This window comes from Saccostrea cucullata, unplaced genomic scaffold, assembly GCF_032062105.1.
Source record: "Saccostrea cucullata isolate Sc308-1 unplaced genomic scaffold, CSIRO_AGI_Scuc_v1 ctg28, whole genome shotgun sequence".
Taxonomy (NCBI): domain Eukaryota; kingdom Metazoa; phylum Mollusca; class Bivalvia; order Ostreida; family Ostreidae; genus Saccostrea; species Saccostrea cuccullata.
In genome coordinates, this window is record NW_026939565.1 from 654686 (window position 1) to 670946 (window position 16261).

General features: G+C 35.5%; 1 protein-coding gene across 1 annotated transcript in view; it reads right to left on the bottom strand.

Annotated features, from left to right (window-relative positions):
* Positions 1–16261, bottom strand: part of LOC134253250 (uncharacterized) — a 39932-nt gene that overhangs the window by 3024 nt on the left and 20647 nt on the right. Inside the window, exons 20-36 of the mRNA XM_062735766.1 lie at positions 11473–11740; positions 6425–6505; positions 5530–6266; positions 5124–5369; positions 4786–4905; positions 3579–4307; positions 3180–3428; positions 2913–3016; positions 2721–2826; positions 2248–2349; positions 1785–1880; positions 1356–1424; positions 1140–1171; positions 881–941; positions 602–660; positions 313–373; positions 30–154 (exon numbers count right to left, since the gene is read on the bottom strand). Coding sequence (XP_062591750.1) covers positions 30–154; positions 313–373; positions 602–660; positions 881–941; positions 1140–1171; positions 1356–1424; positions 1785–1880; positions 2248–2349; positions 2721–2826; positions 2913–3016; positions 3180–3428; positions 3579–4307; positions 4786–4905; positions 5124–5369; positions 5530–6266; positions 6425–6505; positions 11473–11740 — 3245 coding nt within the window. The remainder of the gene's footprint in view (positions 1–29; positions 155–312; positions 374–601; positions 661–880; positions 942–1139; positions 1172–1355; positions 1425–1784; positions 1881–2247; positions 2350–2720; positions 2827–2912; positions 3017–3179; positions 3429–3578; positions 4308–4785; positions 4906–5123; positions 5370–5529; positions 6267–6424; positions 6506–11472; positions 11741–16261) is intronic.

Below are 16261 nucleotides of genomic sequence, written 5' to 3' on the forward strand. Positions count from 1 at the left end.
AAGAACATTTAATAAAGATCATTCCCTACTTATAATCATCCTCCAGGGCCAGGTCTTGGATATCTTCCAGTATCAACATGTACGTCTTCCCTCCAGTGGCGGGCATGTGTTGATTCTCATACAACCACACCTTATCATCCTGGTCACCAGAGTACTGAAAAGTTAAAGCCAAGAGAACTTTTGATTTCAGAAACTGAACAGAATTCTCTGGTATGTTGGATGCACACCATTTCTAGCATTTGTAAGTCTTTTAAAATAGACATTTATTTAAACTAAATGTGTGTACCTGTACTTGGAAAAAATGAATCTTACCTTGAAAGTCTCAGGATGTTTGATATAGATTCTTCCTCTTGTTGCCCCCAAACCAAGTGCCCTAAAAGGAAATAATTTGAATTTTTTATTGTTAATATCTAATACATCTATAATTCAAGTACATGTAATGGCTATCCTGATTTAGATCACAAAAGATTTATGAAAAGAAACATGCCACACATAGCACAGTTGACTATTTGCCTAACTTTTTACCTACCATACTTTTGTACTGGTAGTAAAAGATTCAATTAAAGGTAAATGTATGTTATCTCAAAAAAAAAAAACTCACTTATTTGCCTTGGCACCCATTACAAAGAGAGTTTCAGTAGTTAGCCTTTCACAGTCCCACTGAAAGAAAAATATATCTATGTAATATACTAGTACTTGTAAATAAAGACTTCATATCATCTTCTATTTCTAGTTCCAACAATTATTTGAAGTTAGTCATTAATTTCAAAACAATCTGTTTGACTATTTTTTTTGTCATTAATTGTAATTAATCAGAATGTTCTGTTTAAACATTAGGACGACTTCTATCATATACAATGTAAATTTGAAGAATGTTCACCTTTGGTCCTTCTCGTTTAATGGGATCATTTGTTTTTACTGTTTTAGAGGGAGTACTCCTTCTGTTGAATAAAGCAAACATGAAATCAATGTAAATTACAATTTAAGACCACATATGATTAGTCCAGGGATTAATTTAATTGAACTGTTGAAAATGCTTTCAAGGTCTGAAAATGCAAGCTTCATGATGTAAACCACTTTCTTACTTTTTAACACTTGGATCATTACATTTAATGTTGTCATTTATTTTTAGAACTTACCCTGAGACATATAATGGTGGCCGCCCCTTCTTCTACAACGAAAATTATCAAAACTTAGAATTCACTGTACAAGTAACTCTCAAAATTTACCTTTTGTGAAAAACATGTTTGATGATTTTATTTTTACTTAGACTAGTTTTGCCTTTGATTAAGCCCTCTATCTAAAGCTTTGTACAAATATTTTCCTGATTATTAACTATGTAAAGCAGCTGTTACCTTTCTAGGGACTGGGAGAACACTCTTCTCTGAATCTGTATCAGATCCTCGTCTTTTCCGAGAGATAATCTGAAACAACAGCAAAATCATTATTCCTCATTTAAAATACTGAAACTGATAAACAATGTGGGAAATAATTTACCAATTTATAAAATCTGGCCCCAGGATCATGAAATGATGTCTGAAAGATGTTTACTGTCAACTTAAACACTAAAATTTCAAATAGCATTTCTTTGGTAATGTAATATTGAATAATGTTTTCATTTCTGACAGTTTGACTTCTTCATCATAACAGAAAGCATCCAGACTTGCACTTAAACTCAAAATGTTTCATGACCCTGTGGCCTTTACTGTGAATGCTTAATCTGTAACTGAATTACGTATTCTTTAATAATTTGATACAGCTGTAGTATTGAGAGAGTTACCCACCCTTCTACTTCCTGTGCTGCCTGTTTCTGAGACAGTGTCTGAGATTTCTGGTCTGGTGGGAGTGAAACTTTGATCAGTACAGTACATTTTCTTGGCCTAAAAGTAGAAAAGAACTACTTGATCTGCACGATACATTTCCTAAGTCTAAAATTCAAAGATAATACAGTGGACCTTCAGATATCTGGACGCCAGATATCCAGATGCTTCAGTATCCGGACGACTTTTCATCTGAACAGAATTTTTAAACATAATCTTGTCTTCTTTAACTGGTGATTCAGGTATCCGGACGCGTCACATATCCAGACAAATTGACTGGGAACCAAAGTGTCCAGATAAATGAGGCTCCACTGCAATTTTTACATACATGTATATAAAAATCTATCCATAGAAAGTCTTAACCCTAATAAACTGGTTCACTTATAACATGAGCATGACCATCACTTAATTATCTAGATTTACATACCTCCTCTAAGATTTGTCTACAGACTGCCTGTACATGTTCCTCATTGACAGAATTCTCCCCATTGTTAAGCTTTATATTTCTTATCCCAGGGTTGAAAAATTTCTACAAAGATAGGATAAATGTACAATAATGAGAGGCTCATGGGCCTTGATGGTCACCTGAGAATCATGATATTTTCATGTAAGTGTTTATAAAATTGTTACATGCTTATGAGAAAAGAAAAGGGTTTTTCTTAAAATCTGCTGGCTTTCCATGCAAAAAAGTTCAAATTTTTTTAAGGTATTCCAGAAGAAGTTAAAGATATTCAATTAATAATTTACAATAGCATAGAACTAAGCATGATGCACAACAACAAAGACCAATCATGATATATCAGTTATCATGAGTAACTCAGGTGACCTGAAAAGAAATGAATTATCTATGATTGCAGTTTTGAAATTATCAAATTCATATTTCAACAGATAAAATCTGACCTCCATGTAATCTTGAATGATGACATCAATTTCTTTGTTGATGAATTTCTGTAAGTTTTGTCTCAAGATATCCAGAGATTTTGCAGTGCTTGTAATGAGCCCAGCCCTGTAATATTCAATAAAGGTAAGTACATGTACCCAGAACTCAAAATGTTAAGCTACTGACATGTTTACAATCCTAAGCCTCCTTACTTTGCCCTGTGAACAGCTACACTATGGGCCCGGTATGTTGATCTGTTGATGGAACTTGTAGGGAGATTAGCTATGTTCTGTAACCTTTTACTGAATGGAGCTTCCTGAAATGGGAAAAAAATAATCACAGTGCTACAAAGTACATGAGCATTTCCAATATGGGAAATGCTGATTGATACCTTTGTACATTTCAAGTCTAAAAGCACAAACACAAATCAAGATTTTTTCACAATCCATTCCTTACATCACACCAAATGACACACTTACCATTTCCACCATCTCTGCATTGGGGTCCCGATCTTCAGACTTAATTGGGTCAATAGGGGTCAACCTGGGCATTTCGTCAGGACTCCCCCTCTTTACCTCGGGTCTGACTGGGGGTAAACTCCTCCGTTCCTGGTCGAGCTGGGGCAGGTGTTTGGCTTCTGTGTCCTTGTACTGGGAGAAGGCATGGGGATTCACTTGAGAAAATGATGTTGGCATTTGTGGAGGAAATGTAAAAGGGTTTCTCTGCAACTTTGAATGAGAAAGAAATATAGTTAACATCACACAATGGTTTTGTATATCTACATTTTATAGATAAAATGTAAGAAAATTTTCTTTTACTAATTCATTTGCTTTTCATTAATTCTATCCATATCAATTTTCATTCCTGCAAAAAAACACAATAAAACATACCTGTTGAGGCTGCATTTGAGCAGGGTTTGGAGGTGCTTGTTCTCTCTGCTTGTTGTCAGGGGAGATATGTGGTTCATATCCCTGAGACAGCTGTGTCTGATATACAGGGTTCTGTCTCTGTGTCCCAGACACATCCGGAGGTCTTGCAGAAACTTGTGTCACAGAATGAGAACTCACAGAAACACCACTCACTGGAACATCCTGTAAGCGAACCAAGTTCACAAAAGGCTGTCGAATAGGAACAGATGTGTTTCCAATGCTCACTGTAGATGGGGGCAGCTGAGGCCTGGGATTAGTTAGGGCGGCCATTGATTCCTTGTGCCTGTGCTGGGGTTTTGGGGAGGGTGTCCTCCTGGGGACACTGATCCCACTGGCACCCACTTGGCTGACCGAGTCCCTCCCTCCTGGGCCACCAGATACCACTCTGATTTGTCCTGGTGAGTGTGAGGGGCTGGGGTATCTTTGTTGGGGATTCTGATGCGGGGATGCCCGCCTGGGGTTTGGTGAAACCTGTCTTTGAGGGGGTGAGGACAGCCCCTGCTGGGGGGATGTGTACCTGTCATGAGGGGGTATGTGTCTGTGTTGAGGAGATGGATGTCTTTGTTGATGAGGGGATATGCGGCCCATATCAACACGAGTAGGGGGAATTGGACTGGGGGTTCTCCTAGAAATGTGACCCCCTACTGTGTCTTTGTGATGTGGACTCACTGACTGCTCCTGCAATTTTGAGAGAGTACATTAAGACGGATAAAGGTGTGATGTACCCATGTTTTATAAACATGTACTGGATAAAACAGCAATGCTGATGAAGTATGATACCTCAGAACATATCTCATGAATAACACACTTAGTACATAAAATATTTAAACATTCTATAAATAAAATATCTACACATGATCAAACCAAACTTTGAATGCTTGAACAATAAATAACATATACATAACTTGGGATAAATAGACAATGTTATGTTCTATTTTCACTTTGCAAAGCAGTATCCATTGACATACAATTACCAGTCAATTGCCAGTGACTCAGCTTCTTGGCTGATTCACACTTTGACATAAAACCAAATGTGGCAAACCATTATTATAACTTTAAATGGACAAACCATTATCATAACTTTAAATGGAAAAATGTGCATCCTCAAATTTTAGAAATAGCACACTATAAATGGGATATGATATAAATATATTACTCTGTGTGGAGACTTCTGGAAAAGGTTACTGCCCTGGACATGAGGAGGCAGGGCACCTGTCATTAGTGCATGCTTCAGCAAATCGCCCTGGGTCTGAGCAAATATCATCATATCTTTGCCCTACAAATGGTTTATTTTTATTTCAATCACTATGGCTTAAAGTTTATAGTATAGTTTTAGCTCTGATACATTTCTACACACCATTGAATTAAGATTCATAAATTAGGAAACAATGTCATGCCAGCAAAACGATTTTTTGGGGTAAAAATATCTGTAAAATACATGTACAATTAAATGCTATAATAAAACGCAACAATACTCTTTTGACACAAACTTACAGAGGTACTTTCCTCCTCTGAGCTGGCTATTCTGTGTACAGGCCCTGAGTATATTGTCCCTGCCTGGCTCTTGGTCATCCTTGCTGTGGCCAGTGTCTCCCTGATCTCTGACACAGATAAATTCACAGGCTGTGTCGTCCTGTCACCTGATGGCCCGGGTGATCTTCGTTGTCCAGCGGAAGGAGCCGGGGATATTCTGCCAACTTGTATGTGAGCTGGAGAAGGAGTTCTTCTTATTGTAGAAACCTGTAAAATTGAATTCAATATATCTAGATGTAGTTTCCTGTAGCTGAAGTTTGAAGCACAACAGAAAAATTCAGTTGATAATATAAATATATGGAATACTCATGTTATCATCCAGTGCAAGTATTTGTTTTTTTGAGAAGGAAAAATCAGCCCAAGTTACCTGCTGAGGAGGACCTGGAGAAAACCTCTCCACTGAGTGAGCTGATGGTATATCTTTACTGACACCACTTTGTCGACCAGCCTCTGTCATCTTGCTGTGCTGTTCAATCAGTCCTTGAACTGATGAAGCTATACTTGATGCAGGTCCTTGTTGATATTGTCTAAACACATTTTCATGACTCTGTGTTTCTGGGTAGTGAGATATTTTTTGGAAAAGCTGTTGTCGCAGCATTCCATTTCCCTCTGCATTGGGAGGAGTGATATGCCTCTGTAGAACAATTCTCTCCCCTCCATGTTTGCCCACAGGCCCAAGCTCCCTGATAACCTGCTGTTGGGGGGCTGGTCTGGGAAGAGGTACACTGGGTCTGTGTGGGTTATGTACCCCCTGAAGGACCCACTGAGGCTGTTGAGGTTGAATTGGCCTTTGGACTACCCTCCCTGGACCTTGAGGTCTGGATGGAGAGATGCTTCTGTGGTACGAGCTGTGGTCATCTCTACCACTGACCGCATGGACTGGAGCCACACTTCCATGCTGAATAGTTGATAGAGGCACACTGATGCCTTGAATGTTTGATGCCACATTTTGTGCCATTTTTGACTGCATTTCTTGATCATTTAGTTTCCTTTCTGCCACTGTAGGCACTCTGGCTTGCTCCAAGGTGCTTCCTCTTGGAACATTATCACCAGCCACTTTCCTAGATTTGGGGTCAGGAGACTTCTTCTGTGGTTCTTTCTTAGCTACAAAATGTAACATCTAGATGAGATTTACCCAAAACAAGTTCTTATTTTAAATTAATCAAAATAACTGAAGCTTTTAAAAGAAATAAGGTTATATGCCTATTAATTTACTGTACACAACAATATACCTATTGCTTGGTGTGTTTTATTGTACTCACCTTCGCCTCTCTTTTTCCTCTCCTTTTTTGGAGGAGTTTTTCCTGTTCCAGAATCATCCCCAGAATGCATGTTTCTCACTTCTAAAAATAAAATTCATTGTTCATTCAATTAGTACGTATATGGTTTTGAAAATTTGGGATGAATTTTGCTTATTTCCTGAGAGAAAATATCACTCCATATTTATATACAGGTCTAGCTGTAGTACTGTAGTGTTATGGTTTTATATATATATCAGTCTTTGACCATAATGCCACAGATCCTGTAATGCCAAAAATGTGCAATTAATGGCACAAGATTGTTTTGCTTTCTGTTGGTGATAATTTCTCCACTATCCAGCATTGGTCAATCAGTTACCTTTTACTCCCTAGTTCTATCAATACATTCTTTAACCAATCTGTATATTTTATCTGTAGACAGACATCTCGGCCCAACGATACCTTAGCCGGTGACAGTTGACACCTTGGCCTTGACAGGTCGGCCCAAAATTATTGACATGTCGGCCCATATAAAAGACGACCCTGGCCCAAGCAAAATTTTGTGATAGAAAAAATAATTTACCTTATTTAAACAAGAGGCCCAGGGGCCACAGCGCTCACCTGAGCACATCGGGCTTGAATTTACCCCCCGCCCCTCCAGGCGTTCATCATTTGAACAAACTAGAATCTACACTACCTGAGGATGATTCCATATAAATATCACTAATCATAGCTTTGAAGTACTTGAAAAGTAGATTTTAAAAGGTTTCCCTATATATCCCTATGTAAAACTTGGGTCGGCCATTTTGGCCCCAGTCTAGCCCCGGGGGTCATGATTTGAACAAACTCTCTCCTGAGGATGATCCCACATGAATCTTTCCTGGCCCAGTGGTTCTGGAGAAGAGGATTTTTAAAGATTTTTCCTATATATTTTTATGTAAAACTTGGGTCGGCCATTTTGGCCCCACCCTTGCCCCGGGGGTCATGATTTGAACAAATTTGAATCTACGCTACCTGAAGATGATTCCACATGAGTTTCATCTTTCCTGGCCCAGTGATTCTGGAGAGGAAGATTTTTAAAGATTTTTCCTATATATTCCTATGTAAAATGCCAATTTTGAACAAATTTGAATCTACACTACCTGAGGATGATTCCACATGAATCTTTCCTGGCCCAGTGGTTCTGGAGAAGAAGAAGATTTTTCCTATATATTCCTTGTAAAACATCGGAATGTTTTCATGATGAACAAATTTGAAATGTTGTGGATGATTCCACATATTTATCTTTCCTGGCCCAGTGGTGCTGGAGAAGGAGATTTTTAAAGTTTTTTCTTTTGAACTCCTATGTAAAACTTGGGTCGGCCATTTTGGCCCCACCCTTGCCCCGGGGGTCATGATTTGAACAAACTTAAATCTACACTACCTGATGACCACGTGAACATCTTTCCTGGCCCAGTGGTTCTGGAGAAGAAGATTTTTAAATATATATTCCATGTAAAATTTTGTTTGATTTAGCAATTAACTTATTAAGATGATTACATAATTACAGTGATTATAGAAGATTTTTAAAGATTTTTCCTATATAATGTAAAATATACTTGCCCCGGGGGATGTTTGAACAAACTATAATACCTGAAGATGATTCCACAATTTATCTTTCATGGTCATTTGGAGAAGAAGATTTTTAAAGATTTTTTATATATTTTTTTCAATAAATACTTTGGCCCATTTGGAGAAGAAGTTTTTAAAGATTTTTCCTATATATTCCTATGTAAAACTTGGGTCGGCCATTTTGGCCCCACCCTTGCCCCGGGGGTCATGATTTGAACAAACTTGAATTACACTACCTGAGGATGAACGTGAGTTTCATCTTTCCTGGCCTAGTGGTTCTGGAGAAGAAGATTTTTAAAGATTTTTCCTATATATTCCTATGTAGGTTGGCAGACCGGGGGTCATCTTTGAACAAACTTGAATCTACACTACCTCAGGATGCTTCCACATGAGTTTCATCTTTCCTGGCCCAGCGGTTCTGGAGAAGAAGATTTTTAAAGATTTTTCCTATATATTCTTATGTAAAACATGGGTCGGCCATTTTGGCCCCGCCCTTGCCCCAGGGGTCATGATTTGAACAAACAAGATGTGATTCCACATGAGTTTCATCTTTCCTGGCCCAGTGGTTCTGGAGAAGAAGATTTTTAAAGATTTTTCCTATATATTCCTATGTAAAACTTGGGTCGGCCATTTTGGCCCCACCCTTGCCCCGGGGGTCATGATTTGAACAAACTTGAATCTACACTACCTGAGGATGATTCCACGTTTTATCTTTCCTGGCCTAGTGGTTCTGGAGAAGAAGATTTTTAAAGATTTATATATTTATGTCTGTTGGATTTGCCCCGGGGGTCATGATTTGAACAAACTTGAATCTACAAAACACATGAGTTTCATCTTTCCTGGCCCAGCGGTTCTGGAGAAGAAGATTTTTTAAAAATGCCATTAATTTTTTTCATGTATCCCCTTGGAAAATAAATTGACACTTAAAAGTGTGCCAAGAAATTGGCCGAGTGGCTAAGAAGTCGAAAATGTAAAAAGTTTAAAAGACGGACAGACGGACAGACGGACGCCGGACAAAATGTGATCAGAAAAGCTCACTTGAGCCTTCGGCTCAGGTGAGCTAAAAAAGTTAATTATTCTGTCTAAAATCAGATCGGGAAGGGAGTTATATTACTTTTTGCAGTGTTTTCCCCAGGCCGTTTTTGCATGGAGGTACCGACATGCATTCATGATCTCCCGCAATGCATCACATGTTGCCGCCATGCTTCCTGCTATGCATGAATTATTAATTGGGTACCATTTGATTGTTATGAGTTACAAATCTTTCAATAAAACAAATCAAATCACTAGAATCCTAGTGTGAACTGTACCCATTCTGTGCACTTGTTGTGAACTCGATGCGAATCATGGCACGGGGTATGATGCAATAGGCCTAACTGTCACTTTTTGTTTATTGCAATAATTTACTGGTATGTTACTAAGTATCAGGCTTTTAATTGGTTAAATATTAAACTGATAACCATAAAAAATAATTAATTTCAGTTACTTTCACGGTGTTTTCAATGAAAATGATCACCCTTGGCTCAGAAGTGTAAAAGCAATACACTTGTTAATGCACATGTGGGTTTTTCCAACATTCACAAGTCGTTCTGTAAATAGCATTGTTGCTCCGACATAAAAAATGATTCACTGATTAGTTTAACTCATAATATTTAAGACATTTTTTGCATTAAAGTGCTGAAAATAAACATATGTTATTAACATTATCAATGTTGATTTACTTTATGAACTATGGGGAGGTACTTAGTTCAAATATGTGCTTTTAATACACAATTACCTTCACCTATATTCAAAAGCGGGAAAAATCAAACACCAAATGAGTTGTCACAATATTTACATTGGAGCATTAGTGCTACATATTAATGAGCATCCTTTTTGTTTCAAGACAACTGCAAAAGTTAAGGGACATTAAAAAGAATAATAAAAAGGTGGAGGTCTCTAGGGGTCTATTTGTAGAAAGCAAAAATAACACAATACACAAAACAGTAAAAAGACAGTGGCTTTATAGAAAATTTTAATCTAGTAAATATTTTTTTATTAGTTCTATTTTTATTTTTTTAAAAACTCAATTGTTGAATATTTTTAAGTAAAATTTACAATATGTTCAAAATGTATTTATCATTTAATTAAATCAATGATTTTGTATTTTTTCATTTAAATATACATTTAGTTATATGTACAATTAACTTAACCAACACATGCCGCGCGCCGTCAATTCAGCAAAATTCCCCCCATGCATCAAAAATTTTCTGGGGAAAACACTGCTTTTTGCATCTCTCTCCTGTGTAAATGCGCAATGTAAATGCTGAGAGCAGAGACATGTTATTTATGTCTCTGCTGAGAGCTCAAGAGTAAAAAAAAAATCTATATGAATTTTCTTAATGTATAAAACGGTTGAAACCATTAACTTTCATGAATGTTTTCATAAGAAATGTTGTAGACAATATCTAATGGAGCCTGCTCGAAATTAACCCCTCATCGCCACCAGTATGACATGAACTTGACCACCCTCTAAAGAATGTGCCGCAGTATTTTGTTTGTTTCGCAATTAACTTATCAAACACCTTAATTACATGTATGTTTTCTCATTCCTTGACTAAAATTAATATACTCAGGGATGTTTCTATAATTAAGATAAATTTATTGTCATTTGTTTAATTTTTTCAATAAACTATTTTACGTGACAAATTCTGAAATCGGAAACATGATATATTTCTCGATGAAATTCTGTTTAGGCCGAGTTGTCTTTTAGGTTGGCCGACCTGTCTTTAATCTTAAGCAGACCTGTCTGCGCTGAGGTGTCATTGGGCCGAGATGTCAATGGTCCGAGTCGTCTGAGATTTCTTATCATTTTATCCAAAACAATTGATTTGAGTAAATTCAAAACAGATGAGTTTATCGATTGCATAAATGTTTCATGTGTCAAACTGCTATTTTATATGTGAGTGATTTTTTAATACAAAATCACTGTGATCAATATTAACTTGTAAAGACGATTATTTCATACATTTCATGGTATGTGTGCTAGATGATCAATAAGCTTTAATCATATTACATGCAGTAGCCTATTATTCTGTTTATAAACATATTCAGTTACTTTCAGTTTCAATTGTAAACCGTGGGGAACGTTGGTAGAGCACCTAAGTGGAAAGTTCCAGGTCCAGCCATGAAACAGATTTGGTGCCGTTGACCACCCCTGGACTTGCAGGTGAAAGTCCTGCCAGGGGCAATAAGAACTTGGGTTGTGTCTTCAGGGCGAATTGAATGTAATGGTTACAGTAGATACTGAGTTTATGATTGCCATGCATTTTCTCCTTTCCTGTTACACAATGAATGATTCAAAAGTCTGCAAACAAAGAAGGCAATGGAAAATGTTTGAGAAGTATTAACAATACTGCAAAGCGGTGCAATTTAAAATTCTCAGATTCTAATATGCATATGCAATCAATGTTTTATTTTACCTGCAAAGTGTGATTCGCGTTTCTGTGGTTGAATGACCGCCAATATGAAAAACCAAGAAGACTTCCGAGAAAATACGAAACTACGTGACGAGCTGAATAAACATAGAAGTTCAGTTTCGGAGAAAATAGCACAGTTTTGAAACATCAATGTTTGTTTAAGTAACTTTATGCTGAAGTAAACAAAATTCAAGGCAGCAAAATGCCTATAATTAAACCACAACATGTCGTGTCTTTTAGTAATGCTGAAACGGTAAGTAAAAGAACGAGACTAAAAAGACAATTGTGATGTTAATTGTAAAAATGAATAATAAAAAAAAAAACAGGTATAGTCAATAGGTAAGCAAAAAGAAAAGTAACAGAGCAATTTTACAACTGTAACACATATATGTATAAGTATCTTCTTTTTTTTTTTCATCTGTTCATTCTCTGAATTCCATGATTACCAACACAAAATATGTGAAAACAATTTAAAAAAAAAAAATATTTCCCCTCCTATTTTATGTGAGTGATTTTTTTTTCTATACATATCTTTTGAAACATTTTCGATATTTTAAGAACCATCCTGCAGAGAATTTATTAAAACCAGAGGGAACGTTTAAGTGGAAAGTTCCAGGTGGAAAAGCTGCAACTGTTGTACTTCAGGTATTGGTACAGTATATAACGAGTTTTATGATTTGTTAGTTTGATATCACATGTCCTCATAGTAAATGCAGTTTTCTTTATTATAATCATTAAAAATGGATTCATTTGATGCTTGGTTCATATGCATATTTGGTGGAGGCAGGGAGGAAGGGGGTAAATATCAAACTTGAAAAACATCCATCCTCCAAGGCTGTATGTGGGAGAAGAGGCAGTTATGCAATGCTTAGCCAGAATTTGTTAGTGTGATTGGTCAATCTCTGCCTCTCCTAAGACATAGAATTAGAATATGGACGTAAAGTATTCTTCTTGGAGATTTTAATACAAAAAGATCAAGGAAAAATCTTTTGAGAGCAGACGGAAAATCATAAGCCCCACAACATCAAAGTGGGAAGTGTTAGGGGCCAAGTTAGTTGCAACACAGTTCTGTTACTTAATCAGTACAAGGGACTCATGGTTATTGTGACACTTTGACAAGAAATGCTTAATTACTCTAGGCAAATGATCCTACCTTTGATATTTTCAGGGGTCTTCAGTTTCTCATTTTTCTCAAGTTGTTTTATTTATAAGGATTTATTAGATTGATGTTTGATCATTATTTTTACTTTTTTCACTTCATAGTTTGAGAAAGCAACAGAAATACATTCCATTGACATTGGCAATGAAGGTTCAGCATTTGTTGAAGTTCTTGCTGGAAAATCAACATCAGATTCAGACCAAAATTATGAGGTAATCTGATTAGATAATAATAAGATTTATTTCAACTTTCTACATTTTACAAGAGACTGCAGTTTATGTATATTTAGATTTATTCCCATTTTCTACCAAACAAGCAAAATTTTTGTGGCAGTAGTATAATACACTCTGTAGAATAGTTCTCTGATTTCCTTCTACAAAATTGTGTGTGTAAACAGAGTTGTTCCCCTTTATGCAGTTAAAAAATATTTAAATATGAAATGGTTTTACTGTAGTTATTTCCCCTCTGAATGTTTAAGAATGGACATATTTATATTTTTTTATTGTTTTATGACAGGTTTTACTGGTGGCCTCCTCTTTTATGACTCCAGTGGAGAGTAGAAATGGAACAAACAGAAACAGTGTCAGAATGTTTGGGCAAGACAAACTCAACAAAGCAGTGGCTAGCCAGAAATGGGACAGGGTTAAAATTGTCTGCACTCAACCCTTTAACAAGGCATGATTTCTGGTTAATTTAAATCTAACATTCAGTTTTATATTGAAACATATTTAGTACAATGCTTGAAAATTCGATATAAACTAATTAATTCAATGCAAGTTGTGTATTCACAATGCAAAAAAATAAAATTTGAAATTATTGAAAAGGGAAAATAAGAATCAAATGTTTGATGAAAAACTGACTAACTTTTGCTGTAATTCAGCAAGTTCAATTAAATTAGACACTGAGTATTTCATATCACTATATGTATCTTGTTGATTGGTCAGCCAGACTTATAGTAAGTTTTGTTATACATGTGTGTTATTTCAGACTGCCAGTTATGGTTTATCCTTCGTCACTTTCCACTCTCCACCAGAAGCCCAGGAACAGAAAGAAAAAGAGGTTTGGAGGATTTTAATGAATTATCTCATGAGATAACTGTCATACACAAGCACAGTGAAAAAAAAATTATTTTAAGTTACCAATTAATAAGAATTTCATTTCCACGTGGTTTATCATAGAGGCCAAAATGTTGCTATTGCACCTTTCATCTTTTTTTAGAAGAGTATGCCAGATGCAGACTGTTGTGATTTTCTGAATATTGTTGTGCATTTTACAGCATTTTTAGGTCACCTGAGTAAACTCAGGTGACCTATTGCTATCCGTTTTCGTCCGTCGTCTGTCGTCCGTCGTCCGTCGTGTGTCGTGTGTTAACATTTGAACATTTTCAGCTTTTCTCTGCAACCACTGAACCAATTTCAACAAATTTGGCACAAAGCATCTATAAGGCCTAGAGTTATCAAACCTTGACATCAAGCAGTCAAACTGTTTGCATTATTGTAATCAGCATTGAGTCCTCTTCCAAAATTGTGAAATTCACGGCCCTGGGTTCAGGGGTTCTAGTGCTAGGGCAGGGCTATATAAATTATATAGCGAAAATGCATTATTTCTTTGAAAATCTTCTTCTCTGCTCCTATTAAATAAACCAAAAGATAGTTATATAGCCACCAAAATTGTGAAAAAGGGGTTCTGGTGTTAGGGTTTGGCTCTATTGATTATATAGTAAAAATACATGATTTCTTTGAAAATCTTCTTCTCTGCCCCTGGGTATTAAATAAACCAAGTAAGTAAATAGTTATACAAGAGTGCCTCTACCAAAAAATTTTATGGCCCCAGGTGTGTCAGGGGCCTATTTCAAGGTCACTGTGAACTTTAATTTAAGTGATCTTTTTTTTTTAAAAAAAAATCGTAAAGCTAAAAATAAAGCTTTAAAATTTTAAAATTTCAAAATCCATAAAACAAAATGTAAAAATATCTTTTTATTTTCCTTATTAAAAAATGTTAAATTAAGTTTCCTCCTATATAAAACAATGAGTTTGTTAAATTTATATAGCTGTGACTTACAGCTAATTTCTATTTATTGTAACAGATGTTTATTTATGCTTTGTAAAAGTTATTGTAATGTACAAGTAATCTATCAGTCTGGTATTGTGTTGAAATAATGTATGACTATATGACAGTTTATGGAGGACAAATAAAACATATATTAATACATAGTCTTTATTCATTCAATGCAACAAATGAAAATAAATTATAAGTTACATAAATTTAATGATGTATAGGAGAGAAATTTACTTGCCTAAAATTTATTGTCTGGACTTGACCATGACAAAAAAAATTTTGAACCCCTGGTTCTGGTGTTGGGGCGGGGTATTGATTATATCTGAAATTACATGAATTCTTTGAAAATCTTCTTCTCTGCTTAGGTATTAAATAACCTAACTTGCATAGTTATGATGAGGAGTGCCTCTACAAAAAGAATTTTATGGCCCCAGCATTAATGGTTCCTGGTGGTTTGTTAAAGTGAAAATACATGAATTCTTTGAAAATGGCTTCTCTGCTCCTAGGTATTAAATAAACTAACTAAGTACATAGTTATGATAATGTAAGTGTTTAAAAGAAATTTTTATGTGGTGTGTGTGTGTATGATTATATAGTGAAATTAGTATTTCCTTGAAAATATATCATTAAAACTAAATATAGTTATGTGTTCAGTGTGCCTCAAAAAAAAAAATTATATTTCAATTTTTATATATTTGAAATTACAAATTGAAAATTATCTTCTCTGCTTAGGTATTAAATAAATTTATAGTGCATATTGATGATGAGAATTATTATAATTTTATGTTCTTGGTTTTTTTTATTAAACTGAATTCTTTGAAAATCATTTCCATTAGGTATTAAATAAAATATGCATAGTTAAACAATTTACAAAAATTGTGTTTAAGTAAGCTGCATATGTGAAAATACATAATTCTTTGAAAATCATCTTCTCTGCTGCTAGGTATTAAATAAACTAAGTAACACAACCAGTTTTGAATGATATGATGTATATATGTTATAATCTTTGAAAATTTTCTTCTCTGTCACTGTAAGTCTCTATATAGATGTATGATAAGAAATGGAAATTAGATCAGGGGGGGAGGGGGCTGACTTAATACTGAAAATGAATTAATTGTTTGAAATCAAGGCTTTGTTTTTATAAAACATTTATTTATTTTTTGATAGGCAATCCTAATCTTTTAAAAATTTATGAGGTTTATGTTGAACAATATTTGACGATTAGGCGTGCATCATGCTGTGGTATTCAGTAACCAAGGGCAACTTTAGTTTTTTTATGATGATCAATGGTGCCCTTTCAAAATTGTGAATGCCATAATGATGCAAACTGAATCAAATTGATTTAACTGGAAAGTTTTTGTTGTGCATTTTTAGTACAAGCATGCCTTAGTTTGATAATTTTATCTTTCTTTGTAATCAGAGTGGTTCCAAAAAGATTGGTGCATTCACTCTCAAACCAGAAAGTGAAGATCCAATAAGCACAGGGTCTGTGTTTGAGAAGAAGAAAACTCACCTTACCGGTAAGAAATAGTTTCACGTTCTCTTACTGTGTCTTTAACTGTTGTTATTATTTCC